Source organism: Hemitrygon akajei, chromosome 2, assembly GCF_048418815.1.
Source record: "Hemitrygon akajei chromosome 2, sHemAka1.3, whole genome shotgun sequence".
In the NCBI taxonomy this organism is placed as follows: Eukaryota; Metazoa; Chordata; class Chondrichthyes; order Myliobatiformes; family Dasyatidae; genus Hemitrygon; species Hemitrygon akajei.
Window position 1 is genome coordinate 166340122 of NC_133125.1, and position 18998 is coordinate 166359119.

The window sequence follows — 18998 nt, forward strand, 5'->3', positions numbered from 1 at the left end:
TCTACTAAACTGTAAACTCTCTTTCTTCCTCTGAACTTCCCCACTTTAGGAAATTTGAAAACCAGTACCTCAAGGATTTGGCTCCGGGAGTTCAACCACCTTTCCTACTGTACGACAACGAGGTGAAGACGGACACCAACAAAATCGAGGAATTCCTGGAGGAAACCCTCTGTCCTCCCAAGTACGTGACCTTATGTCAACATTGCACAGCTTATCTGAAAGTTTGATCATCAGGTAGATAGGTGGCAATTATGAAGCAAATTTAGCTGAACCAAGTCCGTAGATCCCTAAAAGAGGATGCAAAGTCAATAGGGTTTACACAAAACCCTCCCCACCATTGAGTGCTGCCACAAGAAAGCAGTATCCATCATCAAAGACTCACACCATCTAGGGCACGCCTGCTTCTTGCTACTATCATCAGGCAGGAGGTACGGAAACCTCAGGTTCCACGCCACCAGATTCGGGAAGAGTCATTACCCTACAACCATCAGGCTCCTGAACTGGCATGGTAACTTCACTCATCACAACTCTAAACTGGTCCTACAACCTATAAGCCCAATTACAAGGACACATTTGAGCTCTCATTGTCAGTGTTATTTACTTTCACATTGGATCTCTTTAGTCTTTGTCTGTTTGTGTTTAGCTTTTCATAACTTATGCAGTATTTCCAGTTAATGACTGTCAAGGTCAAGCACATTGATACTTGGATAATAAATTTACTTTGAACTTGAGCTTCTGAATATTGCATGCTCATCTTTAGTAATTGAGGCACTGAGTTCAAGAGTTAGGAAATGATGTTACAGCTTTATAAACCCTTGTTAGGCTGCATCTGGAGTATTGCATTCATGTCTGGTTGCCTCATCTTAGGAAGGATGTGAAGGCTATAAAGAGTTGCAGAAGAGGTTTACCAGCATTCTGCCTAGATTGGAGAGCATGAGCTATAAGGACAGGTGGGCAAACTAGGGTTGTTTTCTCCGGAGCTGAGGGGATACTCCCTCCGAAGATAGGAGTTTATCATTTATGAGCGGCATAGTTAGAATAGAGTGTCGTTTTTTATTTTCCAGGATCAAAATGTCTGATACTAGAGACAATGTAAGGTGTAAGAGGGAAGGGGAGAAGATGTTTAAGGGAGATGTGCGAGGCAAGTTTTCTGGCAGAGAGGTGACTGCCAGGGCTAGAGATGGAGGCAGATGTGGTAGAGGTGTTTACGAGGCTCTCTTCACAGAGAAGGGAGAGATCTGGATCTTGTGCAGGTGAAATAGATTAAGTATCATTAAAATTAGTTTGGCAGGATATCATAGCCGAAGGCAGCATCTTGGTAAAACGTGTATATGGAGAAGTTCCAAAGCTACTTTGAAGGAAGTTATATGCATGGCCATGGAGAGGTTGAGGAAATGGAATAGACAGGATTGCTATCTCTCCCCTCTGCATCTTGCTTTTCACTTCTTTGGAAGAATAACGTGCTGCTATCTACATCGACGGTGCAGCATTTTAGAAGGTAGATATCTTCAAGTTCTTTAAGGGTAAACATCACAAGTAGCCTGTCCTGATCCAACCACGTAGTTGTCCTGGTCAGTAAAGCTTGCCAATACCTGTACTTCCTCAGGAAGGTTGAGAAATTTGGCGTGTCCCTGTAGAAAACATCCTACCTGATGCGTCACGACTTGGTATGGCCATAGCAATGCCTATGACTGCAAGAAACTACAGAGAGTTGTAGACGTAGCTCGGCACGTCACAGAAATCAGCCTCCCCCCCCCCGTGGACTCTAACTATACCTCCCACTGTCGCAGGAGAGCAGCAACTATAGTCAAAGAACACACCAACACCAGATATTCTCTCTTCACTCTCCCATTGGGTTGAAGGTACAAAACCCTGAAAGCACATACAACTACGCTTAAGGACTGCTTCTATCCCATTGTTATGAGACTATTGAATGGTTCCCTAGAAAGATGAGATCGATTGATGATCTCACAATCTTGTTAAAATTTTAAATCTTATTACTCTCTGTAGCTGCTACACTTTATTCTGCACCTGTTATTGTATTGCCGTGTTCTATCTCAATGCACTGTGTAATGATCTGATTTGTATGCAAGACAAACTTTTCATTAGACTGCAGGCCATGTGAGAACAATAAACCAATCCCAGTTGGCCTTTGCAAATCAGGGCACTGAGCACAGGATTTTGTAGTCATACAAGATGTTGGCGAGGCCATATTTGAAATAGGGTATTCAGTTTTGATCAGACTGCTGTTGGAAAGATGCCTTTAAACTGAAAAAAGTACAGAGGGTGTTGCTGGGACTAGAGGGAGGTTGACCAGGTTGGAACCTTATACACTGGAGTGTAGGAGACAAGAAGTTACATTATTGAAGTGCGTATGTTCAAAATAAATCTATTATCAAAATGTATATGTGTCACCACATATGACCCTGAGATTCACTTTCTGGCGGGCATTCACGGTAAATACAAAAAGCCACACACATGAAGGACAAATGGCCAATGTGCAAAAGACAACAAACTGTACAAATACAAAAAATAATAATAAATAAATCATGAAATATTGAGAACATGAGGTGAAGAGTCCTTGAAAGTAAGTCCATGGGTTGAGGAACAGTTCAGTGTTGGGTTAAATGAAGTTATCCCCTCTGGGGTAATAACTGTTTTTAGTGTAGGTCCGGTGTTGGTGCGTGGCCTGGTGGACAAGGCATCGGTCTAGTGATCTGAAGGTCACTGGTTCGAGGCTCAGCTGAGACAGCGTGTTTGTGTCCTTGAACAAGGCACTTAACAACACATTGCTCTGCGACGTCACCAGTGCCAAGCTGCTTGGGTCCTAGTGCCCTTCCCTTGGACAACATCGGTGGCGTGGAGAGGGGCAGGCTTTCAGCTTGGGCAACTGTCGGTCTCCCATACAACCCTGCCCAGGCCTGTGCCCTGGAAACCTTCCAATGCACAAATCCATGGTCTCACGAGACTAACGGATGCCTATAAAGTGTGGGTCCTGAGGCTGCTGTACCTCCTTCCTGATGGCAGCAGCGAGTAGAGAGCATGGATTGGGTGGTGGGGGGGGGGGGGGGTCGCTGATGATGAGCACTTGATGTATAATATCATGATGGGCATAGATAGGGTGACTGCACAAGGTTTTTTTGCCCCAGGAAAGGCAATGGGGCAGGGGTTCCCAATTTTTTTTTATGCCATGGGCCCCTGCCATTAAGCTAGGGATCTGTGGAGCCCAGGTTGGAACCGCTGGATTTGAATGAGAGGGAAATCTTGGGGGGGGGGGGGTGGGGGGGGGAGGCAATTGTAGAGACTGGTTTGAATATTAAATGATTGTCTGAGGGAGTATTAGACACTTGGGAAGGTACATGCACAGGAACGATTTAGAGGAGTATGGGACAAACTGAAATGAGACAGTTGAGTTGAACGGCCTGTTTTTGTTCTGTGTGACTCCCATTCTGATCAGATCGGCTGTGATCTTATTGGTGGAGTAGAATTGAGGGTCAGGTGACCTTGGCCTCATTCATCCTTTCCAGGGCTTGACACGACTCTCATTTTGCTTCAGGTACCCACGCCTTGCGTCGAAGAACCCAGAATCCAACACCGCTGGGAGCAACGTCTTCTCAAAGTTCTCTGCCTACATTAAGAACCCCAATCCCGGCATGAATGACAGTAAGTGGATGTAGAACACAGAGTGCAGAAAGCGGCCCTTCAGCCCGTCATATCACTGCTGACCGTGATTCCAATTTAAACTGATCACATCACTTGTGAGTTGTCTATATTCTCCATACTGTGCCTGTCTAAAGCAAAGTCAAAGTGAAGTTTATTGCCACATGCACGAAGACGTGGATGCACAGGTGCCTTGAAACACTCGGTTGCAGTACTATCACGGTCACACAACAATTGTATTGCGATTGTATCTGCATTTTCACAGTGCCTTGCAAATCTCCTTTCAACTTGCAAACTCCAGTGAACAGGCACAAAATGCTGGAGAAACTCAGCAAGTCAGGCAGCATGTATGGAGACAAATAAACAGTCGACGTTTTGGGCCAAGACCCTTCATGAGGACTGGAAAGGAAGGGGGCAGAAGCCAGAATAAGGTAGTGGGTGAGGGGTTTCTACAGCTGACATGCAGGGATTTGGTGTCTGGATTGTCAGCCTAGGCCTCCTTGTCCAACATAACAATTATGCCTCTACTTACCTGAAGGTAAAAGAACTTTAAGGGGAAAGTGATCATAATATGATTTAAGTCACCCTGAAATTTGAGGAGAAACTGAAGTCAGAAGTATCAGTATTAGACTGGAGTAAAGGGAATTGCAGGGGTGTGAGAGAGTAGTTGGTCAGAATTGATTGGAAAAGAACACTGGCAGGGATGACAGCAGAGCAGCAGTAGCTGGAATTTCTGGAAGCTATGTAAACATCCCAAAGATGAAGAAGAAGTATTCTCAAGGAAAGAAGGAAAGATGACACAACCATGGCTAAGAAGAGAAGTCAAGGCCGACATAAAAGCCAAAGGGAGGGCATATCATAGAGTAAACATTAGTGGGAAGTTAGAGGATTGGGAGGCTTTCAAAACCCAACAGAAGGCAACTAAAAGGTAAAGATGGAGTACGAAGGTAGCACACACACACAATGCTGGAGGAACTCAGCAGGCCAGCCAGCATCCATGGGAAAAGAGAACTGTTGACAATTTTGGGCAAGACCCTTCAGCAGAACCCTTCAACCCAGTGTAGTGACAGGATTGCTACACTACAAACTCTCTTCTAGGGATGCCTATCCTGACAGGGTTTAAATCTTCTGAATCCCGCTGAAGGGTCTTGGCCCAAAACATAGACAGTACTTTTTTCCATCGATGCTGCCCGGCCTGCTGAGTTCCTCCCGCATTTTGTGTGTGTTGCTTAGATTTCCAGCATCTGCAGATTTTCTCATTTGTGATATGAAAGTAAGCTAGCCAATAATATTAAAGAGGATACCAAAAGTTTCTTCAGATATATCAAGTGTAAAAGAGAGGTGAGAGTGGATATCAGACTACTGGAAAATAATTCTGGAGAGGTGGTAATGGGGGACTGGGCCTGTATTCACTAGAATTCAGAACCACACCTCATTGAAACCCATTGAATGATGAAAGGCCTTGATAGGCTGGAAGTGGTGAAGATGTTTCCTATAGTGGGAGAGTTTAAATCCAGAGTATGCAGACAGCCTCAGAATAGAAGGGTGTCCTTTTAGAATGGAGATGAAGAATTTCTTTGGCCAGAGACTGGCGAATCTGTGGAATTCTTTGCCCCAAGCAGCTGTGAAGGCCAAGCCCTTATGTATGTTTAAACCAGTGGTTGATAGATTCTTGATTGGGCATGAAGGGATATGGGGAAAAGGTAGGAGATAGGGGCTGAGAGGAAAATTGCGTCAGCCATGATGAAATGGCAGAGCAAACTCGATGGGCCAAATGGCATAATTCTGCTCCTATATCTTATGGTCTTAACCTATTTGAAACAGTTTGGTGTGATATCTGGAAGGCAGCATTTGTGACTCAGTTGGAAGTTGCATTGGGTGGGTCAAAGTGGAGTTTATTATACTGTATCGCAAGTGTTTTATAAGACCATAATAAGATATAGGGGCAGTATTAGGCCATTCAACATATCAAGTCTGCTCCGTCCATTCTATCATGGCTGATATATTATCCCTCTCAACCCGTTATCCTGCCTTCTCCCTTGACCTTTGACACCCTTACTAATCATAGATCCATCAACCTCTGCGTTAAATATGCCCAATGACTTGACCACTATTACCATGAATTCCACAGAAGGAGACCCTCCTATTATGAAGCTGTGCCCTCTGGTCCTAGACTCTCCCACGATAGGAAACATCCTCTCCATATCGACTCCATCTACACCTTTCGATATATGATAGGTTCAATGAGATCCTATCTCATTTCTCTAACCAGCGCATACAGGGCCAGAGACGAACGTTGCTCGTACCCTTTCATTCCCGGGGTCGTTCTTGTGAACTTCCTCTGTATCTTCTCCACTACCAACACATCTTTTCTTCAACGTGGAGTCCTAAACGGCTCACAGTATTCCAAGTGCATTCTGACCAAAGCCTCAGCATTATGTCCTGGCTTTTATATTCCAGTACTCCTGAAATGAATGCTAATATCGCATTTGCCTTCCTCAGCACCAACTCAACCTGCAAGTTCAGCTGTGCACAGATGCAATGAAAAACTTACCTGTAGCATCACCATAGGCACGTAGTATCGGAGAAGCACATAACTTATACAGAACTTTACAAGGAAGAACAATTACAGCAAAGGAAGCTCCCTTTTTTAAAAGGGCTTCCCTTTATTTTGTAGTGAGTAATCCCATAGTATTGCTATAATGAGGTGGTGTGTGCAGGTTGGTTCAAGAACTGTGTGGCTGAAGGGAAGTAACTGGTGGTGTGGGACCTCTTGCCAAGCTGAATGTTATGCAGGGAGGGGATCAAACTTGCGACTGTCAGGTCAGCCATTGACCTGCTGCCTGTAAGCAGCATCGCTGAGAGTCTTTCCTTTGTCTCCCCGCCAGTGTTGGAGAAGGGGCTGTTAAAATCCTTGGCTCAGCTGGATGATTACCTCAACAGCCCACTGCCCGACGAGATTGACGAGAACAGCGCAGAGGACATCGGCACGTCCACCAGGAAATTTCTGGATGGCAATGAACTGACCCTTGCTGACTGCAATCTCCTACCGAAACTCCACATTGTGCAGGTAAAGAAAGCTGCGTCTATAGTGGGCCTGCTATCGGAATGGCATCGTCACAGACTCCAAATACAAAACTATAAGCAGAATTAAGCCATTTGGCCCATTTAGTCTGTCATTCAATCATGACTGAAATGATTTTTTCACTAGACTCCCTTATCCTGCTTACTCCCCATAGCCCTTAACCCCCCCCCCCAAACAATTAATCTCTATTAATCTCTGTCTTTAATGAATGACTTGGCTTCCGCAGACTTCCATGGCAATGAATTCTACAGATTCACCACCATCTGGCTGACAGAGTTCATCTTCCTCTCAGTTTCAATAGGACACCCTTTATTCTGAGACTCTGCCATCAGATGCAAGTGGACACGGCCTCTCCATGTCCACTCTTTCCAGGCCTTTCATTGGGTTTCGATGAGGTCCCCCTCCTGATCTCCATTGAGTACAGGCCCAGAGCCATAAACACATTCCTCACATGATAAGCCTTTCATTGCCGGAATCATGCTTGTGACCCTCTTCCAGGGCTGACCCAAATGATGGGGAAAGGTTACTTGGCGCTGTATTTTCACCCAGAAGGTGGTGGTGAGTCTATTGTTACGTATTCAGGCAACAATAAATATATGTGAGTTAGGCAAGGGTTTTTATAACAAATAACACGTTTATTAAACACTGAAAACAAACCCCCCAAAAGTAAACAAACACTAACGTAGCCGGAAAACAGCTGCTGTGCGGCAACTTCACAGTTCTTAAAGCGATGCAGCTCTAACAGTCTTAAAGCGGTATTGAAAAAAAACAGTTCTTTAAAGCGGTATGCCGAAAGTTCAAAATGCTCACAGTCCATTTAAAAGGAGAGACTTTTTAAGGCGATTTAAATTCTCTTCCACGTCGTTGTCCTTCGATCCCTGGCGTCGAACTCTTCCCACGTAGAATTTTATGAAATGTAACGGTTTAAAGGCACTGACCTCTTCTTCCACACTCTGTCCTCAATCTCCTGCTATCCCAGCAGAGATTAACATGAGAACAGTCAACGAAATCCTTCCGAATGAGGATCACACAAGGTCGAAACCAATCCACCGTCGAAAATCGATTCTCCTCGATCTTTAACTTCCAAACTTTTATCTTCACTCTCCACAGTAAAGAAACTGCTGGCAATGACCTTTTAAACTTTAGACATTAGATAAAACTTCATTTTCCAACTAAACTGCGTCATCACATTAAATCACGCAGTGGCATGAAGTCAGCTTGGCAAATCCAGCCACGAACTGCCCCTCCCCACAGGGTGGGGTCTTCCTTTTATACCCTGTAAAAAAAAACCTGTCACATGACCTCTACTGGCGGGAAAATGACATCACTCCACCATCACAAGACCATTACCTCAAGTCCAGTATAACTTCAACCCCAGTCACGTGTCACGGGTACGTAACACTATGCAGTTCTCTGCCACAGAATAGTGTGGAGGCTTAAGTCACTGACATGGACATGAGGCATCGGTGGAGATTGGGAGGGTGCAGCAATTGAGATGGAGAATTAGCCAGTAGTGGAGTCAGAATGGAGGGTTCTCAGTTACAGTGGCCAGCTGGTGGCATAGTGGCATCAGCGCCAGTCTTCAGAACGAAGGCTCCCGAGTTCAAATGCAACTGGCTCCAAAAAAGCCTGGAGAGGGATGGGCTCCGCCAGGTTTCAGACGCCCAAGACACGCTGTACGATGAGCAATCACCAAAAAGATAGGCGCAAAAAGCTTGTCATGACGGTGCCCCGACAAATCTACCAGGAGGCACGCACGCACACACACACACACACACACACTCTGAAACCTGTTATGCAGTGCAATGGAGTGAAGTTCCATGGCTCAGTGGCTGATGAGGTACAGTGTCTCAAACAACCCCTACCTCCTGTTTTTTACCCCCTGTGCCAATTACTTTTAAATCCTGTCACAGTGTGATCTTCTTGGAAACCCCTGGTTATTTAGAGTCACAGAACACTACAGCACAGAAACAAGCTCTTCAACCCATTTAGTCTGTGCCAAGATATTGTTCTGCCTAATCCTATCGACCTGCACCTGGACCATAGCCCTCCGTACCCTCCTTTCCAGATATGTATCCAAACTTACCTTAAACATTCCAATTGAACCAGCATCCACCACTACACTGGCAGCTCGTTCCAGACTTGCACCAGCCTCTGAGTGAAGAAGCTCCCCCCTCAGGTTCCCTTAAACATTTCACCTTTCAGTCACGTTAATGATTTTTCCTCTTAAATACATCCCATTCTCCCTGTGGATACAGGTTTGTCAATTGGACCTATGGCAAGGTGTTGGTGTCCTTCAGTCCATCAACTCCAGGTTGACCACGAAGCACTGATTTACACTAATTGAGGACGAAGCCCATTTTTATTCTCCTTGCATTACCATCATTCTACCACTCACCGACACACTACAGACATCCTGCACATTTGCACGTCTTTGGGTTGTGGGAGGAAAGAGAAACCCATGCATTCGGGGAGAACGTGCAAGTGAGAGGATCAGAGCTGGAGGTGAGGATTGAACCCAGGTCACTGGCGCTGTAAGACAATGGCTCTGACCGCTCCACCACAGTGCTGCCATTGCCTAATCATTGTTTTATAACGCAGAAATACCTGTCAAAGGCCCAGAGCCTGACTCAGAGACCACTGGCTGCAAAAGATGTCCGGTCTCCTCTGGGGTTGGAGGATTCTGTATTTGATGGGTGGATGGGAAGGAGGAACCAGGCTGGTTTCACTGTTGTTGTTTTGCCAAACATCGTGGGCATTCGTTGTTGGTGTGGAATGTGCAGTGACTCTTGCGGGCTGCCCCCAGCACTTCCTTAAGTTGTGTTGGTTGTCAACGAAAACGGCACAGTTCGTTGTACGTTTCAACGAACGATTTTATTGTGATCAGCTATAAGTGGGCCCTATCGGTCCTTTGAGCCACACAGAAACCCTGATTTAATCCTAGCCTAATCACAGGACAATTTACAGTTATCAATTAACCCTCCAACCGCTACAAATTTGGACTGTGGGAGGAAACCCACATGGTCACAGGGAGAATGTGTAAGCTCCTTACAGGCAGCAGGGGGAATTGAACTTGGGTTGCAGGTACTGTTAAATGTTTTGCTAGCCACTACACTACTGTGCTGCCCTGTGCGATGAATAAATACATAAATAAATCTGAGTAACTGAGGTGTTGAAGCTCGACCATTTCCTGCCTTGTGCAGGAAGGCACAGAGTCGACTGTACTTCCTTAGAAGGTTGGCGTCATTCAATGTCTGTAGTGAGATGCTGAAGATGTTCTATAGGTCAGTTGTGGAGAGCGCCCTCTTCTTTGTGGTGGCGTGTTGGGGAGGAAGCATTAAGAAGAGGGACGCCTCACGTCTTAATAAGCTGGTAAGGAAGGCGGGCTCTGTCGTGGGCAAAGTACTGGAGAGTTTAACATCGGTAGCTGAGCGAAGGGCGCTGAGTAGGCTACGGTCAATTATGGATAACTCTGAACATCCTCTACATAGCACCATCCTGAGACAGAGAAGCAGTTTCAGCAACAGGTTACTATCGATGCAATGCTCCTCAGACAGGATGAAGAGGTCAATACTCCCCAATGCCATTAGGCTTTACAATTCTACCGCCAGGACTTAAGAACTTTTTAAAGCTATTATTAATGCTTTTTGAGATGGTGATTTAGATGCATATCACATTTTTTTTACTGAGTTAAGTATTGTATGTAATTAGTTTTGCTACAACAAGTGTATGGGACATTGGAAAAAAGTTGAATTTCCCCATGGGGATGAATAAAGTATCTATCTATCTATCTATCTATCTTTTCTGCTGTAGGAACCATCTTTAGCTGTCCTGAAGGAAGCCCTTAATTGCCTCTTCTTTGTGTTGCCCTCCAAACAGGTGGTGTGTCGGAAATATCGGGGCTTTGAGTTCCCTCAGCAGCTCAAGGGTATCTGGAGGTACCTACAGAATGCCAACAACTGCGAGGAATTCATGAATACCTGCCCAAAAGACGAAGAGATCGAGCTTGCTTACGCGACAGTTGCCAAGCCTCTCAAGTGAAAGAGCTTTGTCTTTAGAGTATTTTGAGCTGAGCTATGTTCCGCCAGTTAGATTATCCACGTAATCCAAGACAATAATTGAAATATTTCCCCCTTTTGTTTAAAAAAATTATTTCTCCAACATTCAGTCACCTAGTTGTCTTTTTATTTGCTTTTCTCAAAAATAAATATTTATGTTTCGTCAAAGTCTTTGTGGTTGCCTGGGAAATGAGACAAGATGGAACTTTGAGCAGCTGTTACAAGATGGTTTAAATGGAACAGTTTTTGGTTTAACATTTCTTTAGTTCCTGCCCCCCCCCCCCACCCAATCCTCCATTTGTGGTTGTCTTTGAGGTTTAGTTAACTTTCTTCACCTCACAGGTGTAAGGTACCGACCAATTAAGTCTGACCTTGGGCCTTGGTTATCAAATACACCTTTGATGGGTATCACTGTAATGTCTGTTGTCCTCTTTTGGCCTCCATTCATTTGGTGCCTCCACAGTTTTTGTAGTGCTAACATGAGTTCACTGATGTTTAGAAGTGAGAGGTAAACCATAAGGTTGAGGGGCAGAATTAAGCCATCAAGTTTTCTCCACCATTCGATCATGGCTGATTTTTCTTTTCCTTAGCCCTTGGTAACCCCGTTACCAACCAGAATCTCTTGATCCCTGTTTCACCCAATGATTTGGCCTTCAAAAATCTCTGTAGTAAAGAATTCAATAGATTTACCACCCTCTGGCTAAAGAAATTCCACTTCCTCTCTGTTCTAATGTCCCTTTATTCCAAGTTGTTCCCTCAGATGCTAGACTCTCCTATTGATTGAAACATCCTCGCCATGCCCACTCTATCTAGGCTTTTACTTGGTAGGTTTCAATGAAATCCTCCCCTTCCCCTCCATCCTTCTGAACTCCATTGAGTATAGGCCCGGAGACATCAAATGCTCCTTGTATGGTTCGTTCGTTGTGTGCTGTGTCATATGACATAGGCGATTATGGTCTTGGGCGATTTTTTTACAGAACTAGTTTGCCATTGCCTTCTTCAGGGCATGTGTCTACAAGACGTGTGACATCCATTATCAGTACTCTTCAGAGATTGCTGGGTGTCAGTGGTCGCACAACCAGAACTTGTGACTAGGTAGACTAGGCCTCAAGCCAAGGTGTTGCAGCTGCCCAGGAGAGAGATATTGGAGTTGGTGCTGGAGGCTATGAGGTGCGGCAACCATGCAGGTGGCGTCAGTGCTGCCCTCCAGTATTCGCTTGGCAGAAGACATGCTGAATTGCATTAGACTGCAGGCGGCTGCAACATTCATAAACTCAAGAGCTTGTGTTTTTTTTTGTATGACTGTATTTTACTGATATCTTATATGCGCCATGTTCAGTGTATGACTGTTGGTACTGATTTTGCACCTTGATCCCGGAGGAACATTGTTTTGTTTATCTGTATTCATGGGCATTCATGTATAGTTAAATGACAATTAAACTTGAACTTGAAAGGTTATGAGGAGCAATTAAAAATGCAGAGCTGAGGTTGCAATGCTCTTTTCTGGACATGCTCTCTGACTCTGTATTGCTAGTATGCATGGTGGGTGTGGGGAAAATTAAAATAGACAAGTTAGGGTTAGGGCAAGTAAATTTCTCTTTCCACAGATGCAGCCTGACCTGCAGAGTGTTTAAAGCATTCCCTGTTTTAGTTTTTAGATTCAGTGTAAAATGGGGATGAATGACTCATGGGCTGATGGGACTGTGTCTAACTGGTAGGCACAGTAGTGTAGTGGTTAGCACAACACTTTACAGTACAGGTGACCCAGGTTCAATTCCCGTCGCTGCCTGTAAGGAGTTTGTATGCTGTCCACGCATGGGCTTTCCTTCAAGTGCTCCAGTTTCCACTCAAAGCCATATTGGTTGGTAGGATAATTATTATAGATTGCCCTATGATTAAATTGTGGGATAGCTGTACCACAACGCTTGAAGCTGGACCATGCTGTATCTCAATAATTAAAATAAATATCCAATTGTTTTACTATTATCACATATATCCATTTATATTGGTGAACATTGCTTTGCATGCCATCTAGACAGACACAATATATTGAGGCAGTACAAAGTAAAGAGGATGACAATGCAGTATTACAGCCACAGGGAATGTACAGTGCAGGTGGACAATAAGGAGAGTTAGATTTAGAGATTAAGGAATTAGAACAGTACAGTTCCTTTGGTCCACAGTGTTGTTACAACCTTTTAACCTACTCCAAAATCAAGCTAACCCATCATTCCCATATAGCTCTCCATATTCCTCTCATCCACCTGCTTAAGACTGGCGCATTGGCCTTCATAAGTCAAAAGTATTGAGTACAGGGGTTGTAATGTAATGTTGACATTGTGTGAGACATTGGCGAGGCCTAATTTAGAGTACTGTGTGAAGTTCTGGTGACTCCCTGCAGGAAAAACTATAGAGTGCAGAAAAAATGTTACAAGGATGTTGTTGGGACTTGAGGACCTGAGTTACAAGAAAAAGTTGTATATTCCCTAGAGCATAAAAGAACAAGTTATATTTGACAGAGGTATACACTGTTACGAGGGTATAGATGGGGTAAATGCAAGCAGGCTTTTACCACGGGAAGTTGGGAGAGACTAGAACTAGAGGTCATGGGTTAAGGGTGAAAGATCAAATATTTGAGTGTGGGGCAAGCTGCCAGTGTAAGTGGTGGATGTGATTTTGATTTCAACATTTAAGAGAAATTTGGATATGTATATGAATGGCAGAGCTATGGTCCAGCTGCAGTTTGATAGGACTAGACAATATTTCAGCAAGGATTAGATGGGCCAAAGTGCCTGTTTCTGTGCTGTAGTGTTCTGTGACTCTTGACTCTGGCTTTCTTGAATGTCCCTAATGTGTCTTTCTCTACCACTACCCCAGGCAGTGTATTCCATGCACTTAGCACTCTGTGGGGGGGGGGGACAACATCTTCGGCATCCGCCCATAGTTTCCTCCAATCACCTTAAAAGTAAGTATGTTGCCTTGTATTGGCCATTGCCACTCTGGGAAAAGGGCACTGGGTGTTCATTCTATCTGTGCCTCTTACACACTTCATCAAATCATCTCTCTTTGTCCTTCACCCCAAAGACAGAAGCCTTGGGTTGCTCAGCCTTCCCTGACTAGCACACTACGGCTTTTCTGCTTTCTCGCTGTTTCTTGTTCTTTATCTATGAGGTGAGAGGTAGGAAGGTCAGTGAATATGTTTAAACAGGGAGCTGGAGGGTCTTCTCCACCTTCCGTTCATTTTCTCAAAGCCAGAAGTCCCAGTTTCGGTCACAAGGACTGTGAGGACTGTCACAACCATGGATTCGGCAATTGCGCTCGTGAATATGCACGTGTCAGCTAATTATTATTTCTTTGTGATTTAACTCCATTCATTCTGTCGCTGCATTCGTCGAGACTTGGAAACAGCAATGTTTGCAGTACTCTGCTTGAGAAATCGGACTGTCGAGTCCACTGACTCTGAAGACGAGCAATATTCGTTTTATCTTAGTTCTTTTCAGCCGCCGTGTAGGCTTCGTTTTCCATGTGAGAGTTTTAGTCAACGGCCTGGTTTAGCCCAGCGTATATTGTTTTATGTTCCCTTTAACACTGTTCGCATTAAAGTCTGAACTATCGACCTGCTTCAGTGTCTTTCACTCTGCACTTGGGCCACGTTCGCACTGGGTGGGTCTCACTCACTCACTCTTAACTACAAGACTCTTAACAAAAGAAACTCCACGCACCTCATTTACAACAAGGCTTTATTGACCAGCACTGTGTCCCGTAAAGTACAGTTCACTCCACACTTCTAACAAGTCCTAACGAGGTGGGTTCGCACAGAAGAGGAAGAGATGAGGCACTGTACATCTGCTACCGTCATATTGAATGCTGGGGCTGGCTTGAGGAACCTACTGTTATGGTATGGAAATTGGTGAGGGAGGGAAGGAAGTGGGGTGGAGGAAACCACACTGGTTTAAAAACAAGGAATTCCATAAAGGTTCTTTTGATGAAGAAATATCACAGAATAGCAAGAAAGACCTTGATAGAGAGGACGGGAAAAGGATGTTTCCAATATTGGCAGTGTCTAAGACCAGCTGGTTCAAAATAGAAGGGCATCCCAAAAGAGCAGAGATGAAGAATTATTTAGCTAGAAGGCGGTGAATCTGTGGAACTCTTTGCTACAGACAGCTTTGGAGCCCAAGCCATTGGGCATATTTAAAACGGAGGCTGATGGATTGTTGAGTTGTAAGAACATTAAAGGTCATAGGGAGATTGCAGGTGAATGAGGTTGAGGGGAAAATAAATCAGCCATGATTGAAAGATGGAACAGACTCGATGGGCCAAATGGCTTGTTCCTGCTCCTACTGTCTGTCTTATGGTTGAATGCAAAAATGGCTGTCTGGCTCTCTAAAAATTATCATTTGGGTTTGGCAATTACACTTGCCTATTATCCATCTCTAATTGTCTGCACTAATCTCTAATTGCCCAGTAAGGGAAGTTGGTGTGGGATCTTTCTTAACCCATTTCCCCCAGTTCACCCCTCCTATGGGAATGTTCACCCCTCCTATGGGAATTGCCCAGATCTATCATGACTGCTCCACTTCCCTTAGCTGAGTACTGGTATCTTCCTGGTAGAATGGCAAAGAGGAAGAGGCTCATGGGGGTGGTATGGTGCCGTAGTGGTCAGCACAGCACTTTACAGTATAATGACATGGATTCAATTCCCTCTGCTGCCTGTGAGTTTGTACGTTCTCCCTGTAAACACTTGGGTTTCCTCCCACACTTCAAAGACTTACCAGTTGGTAGGTTAATTGGTCATCATAAATTGCTCCGTGATTAGGCTAGGATTAAGTTGCTAGGCAGCACGGCTCAAAGGGCCTACTCCATGCTGTATCTCAACAAATAAATACAGGCAAGAATGGATCCGCAAGCCGAGTTCAGCAGGTTGGGCAGCGTAAGGATTTGTCAGAATTTCAGGACTGATGCCAAGTTTCAATCCAAAGCATCAATAAATCTTTTCCCACAGACACTTCGTGGCCCACTGGTTGCTCCAGCAGCTCCGGATACCAGTTTCTGCAACTGCCAGACTTATTTATGTATTCAGTGATACAGTGCGGAGTACTGACCCTTCAATCCAGAACCCTGAGTTCCTTATCACGGGACTGTGGGAGGAAACCAGAGCACCCGGGGAGAAAACACACACACACACCTTACAGAATGGTGCCAGAGCTGAACGTCGGAACACCCTGAGCGGTAATGGCGATGCTACGCTAATCCTACACGCTGGAACAGGACAGTGGTTTCTGCATTTGGCATGAGAGACTGGGTAGGGGAAGTTCCAGAAGCAGGGACTCTCTTAATGGGAAATCAAAATTCAAATTTATTATCGATGTACAGGTGTATCAGATACAGTCTCGCAATGCTTGCAGGCACTCACAAAACAAAGAAACGGTAATAGATTTCACTAAAAGATACAACACCGCCACACATCCAATTTGCAAAAGAGGGCAAATAGTAAAACAAAAAAAAACACGTGGAACATGTCATTTCGGGGAACCTGCCCTGGGCCCAGCACGCAAGTTCAATTAGGAAGAAAGCATAGCAGCACACTTATTTCCTCAGGAGTTTGTGAAGGTTCGGCGCGACATCTAAAACTTTGACAAACTTCTATAGATGTGTAGTGGAGAGTATATAGACTGGCTGCATCACTGCCTGGTATGGAAACACCAATGGCCTTGAACAGAAAATCCTACAAAAAGTAGAGGATACGGCCCAGTCCATCATAGACAACAGCTCTGAGCACATCTACACAAAGCATCTGTCATCAGGGACCCCCACCACACAGGGCATGCTCTCTTCTCGCTGCTACCATCAGGAACAAGGTGCAGGAGCCCCAGGACTCAGAACACCAGTTTTAGGAACAGTTATTAGCCCTCACCTTTCAGGCTCTTGAACCAAAGGGGATAACTTCACTTGCCCCATTAGTGAAATGTTCTCACAACCTACAGACTCCCTTTCAAGGACTCATGTTTTCAATATATATATTGCTTATTTATTTTTATTTGTTTTTGTATTTGCACAGTTGTCTTTTGCACACTGGCTGGATGCCCAAGTTGGTGCTGTCTTTCATTGATTCTATTATGGTTATTATTCTGTTATGAACTTACTAAGTATGCCCATAAGAAAATGAATCTCGGCATTATATATGGTGACATATATGTACTTGGCTTGGGCCTACGCTGGCTGCTCTGGGAGCAGATTTAGGACTCAGTCAGGTTCAGAATGCAGTTTGCACAACAGCTTCTATTGTTCGCACCGTGTCTTTTCTCTCTTCCTCTGCGCAGTAGCTTTTTTTTAGTAGAGTTATTCAAGTGTCTTGCTTTGTGACTGCCTGTAAGCAGACAAGATTCAAAGTGTATAATTTATACATTCTTTGATAATACATATGCTTTGAATCTTGTATTTTGAATCATGTGCGCTACAGGTGCCAGGCTCTGCTTTTGGGTTCATCGGATGAGTGGAGAGGATGAGGTTGCTACACGGGCAACAGCTTGATCTCCATATTGTTCTGCCCTGGCGTGTGTATCGAGACTGTTTGGACAAAACATCCATGGTCGACCCTGACCAGCAGAGCCCTCATATGTACTTTGATAAGACTTTACGGAGTCCCTGAAAGTGAGTCCGCGGCTGCGGAGCACACTCCGCGCTGAGCTGAGTGGAGTTTACCCGGGAACCCGACGGCTGCAGGGCAGCAGCCGCTCCTGAACCAGGCGGACTGAGACCCAGGGCTCCTGCACCGCCCGCCCGACCGTAATAGCCAGAACAAAGGGTTAGCAGTCAAACACAGGCAGGCATAGCGGAACACCAGTTCGCTTTCAGTCTCATCCTTGATTATTTTAATCTTGCTGGACGCTTTAATCAGCGTGGAGTAATAGAGCCGACCGCGGGAGCGTCTTCGGTGCAGCATCCACCCCGCCAAAGCTGCACTCTCAAGAGTCTAGTTCACCGAATTCCCCAGGAGCTCGCAAAAGTGCCTGATTATTTAGTCGGTTCGAAAGTGTATCCTCAAAAGAAAGTTACAGGCCGCAGACACCCATGATAACAGCTCAGGATTTATATCTACTAGTGTATGGTCGTTCTTTAAGGCGTCAGCAGCACAGGCGCCAACCTTTACGGGTCTAGCAAGATGGGAATAGCATGGAAGCTGCCTCTTTCGGTGCTTGTAAGGAGCGGCTTCGTTAGAGGGAAGCCACCCTGGGACTATCAGAGCTAGAGTTTTACTGGCTTCATTACTGTTCTAGGACAAAGGGTTCTAGACCCTTCCAAGGGAGATGATCATGTACAGGGACTGCATAGCCTGTGGCGTGGTCTGCAGACTCACTGCCTTGCTGTCCCAGAGACCTGGGCTACATGCTCTACGTTCATTGGAAGGAAACTCCCTGGAAAGTCAGAGCTGGACCTTCCTCTTGGGAGGGAACAGAAGAGAAGGCTGAGGGGGAGAGAGTGTTTCTGTTCCCTCAGCAAACCCTCGTAGGCTCACGCAGGGAACCCAGCAGCTGCCAGAATTTGGCTGCGTCCACTGGAAGGAAATATTAATATCTCTGCCAATATTAGAAAGCTGGAAAAAAAGCTGTACATGTTTTAAATGCAATAAATACTTTTACTTGGGAATGACAGGTCAAAGACTAGCAGGATGGACAAAGGAGTTAATTTTTTTTCGAAATGTGTTTGTCATTGGAAGCAAGGTCAACATGTATTACCCTTGGAATGGGTGGCTCTCTAGGTCTTTCTGAGATAATTTAAGTCAATCACGATGGTGTGTCCGGAGTCACATATTAGCCCCTTGTGTAAAAATGGGAAATCTCCTTCTTGGGATTATTTAATGAAACAAATGGAATTTTCCAACCATCCCAATATTTTTCTTCATGTTTATTACTAATTATTCATTTTTTAAAAATCCAGATTATTAAATGAATTTAATCCTCACAATTGCGGTGGCAAGATTTGAACTCAGATCTATGGGTTACCAGTTTCGCGAAGAGTCACCCCGATGCATTTTTGCCGGGCCTCAAGGAGGCAGGCAGCCAACCCATGGGAGCAGTGCTGGTGAGGATGGTCATCTGGTGGGACCTCCCAGCCCCAGGGGTGGCAGTGTTGAGTGGGGAGGGGTGGAAGAAGGAAGCTGTTCATGATGTAGAGAAGCTTTTAAAGAGGCC

The 18998-nt window shown here is 45.0% G+C and overlaps 1 protein-coding gene across 1 annotated transcript in view; it reads left to right on the top strand.

The window, feature by feature from the left end:
* Positions 1-10971, top strand: part of LOC140718232 (chloride intracellular channel protein 1-like) — a 53444-nt gene extending 42473 nt beyond the window's left edge. The window contains exons 3-6 of the mRNA XM_073031718.1: positions 50-181; positions 3557-3663; positions 6549-6730; positions 10625-10971. Of these exons, the coding sequence (XP_072887819.1) occupies positions 50-181; positions 3557-3663; positions 6549-6730; positions 10625-10786 (583 nt within the window). The 3' untranslated portion in view covers positions 10787-10971. The remainder of the gene's footprint in view (positions 1-49; positions 182-3556; positions 3664-6548; positions 6731-10624) is intronic.
* Positions 10972-18998: the final 8027 nt, after the last annotated feature.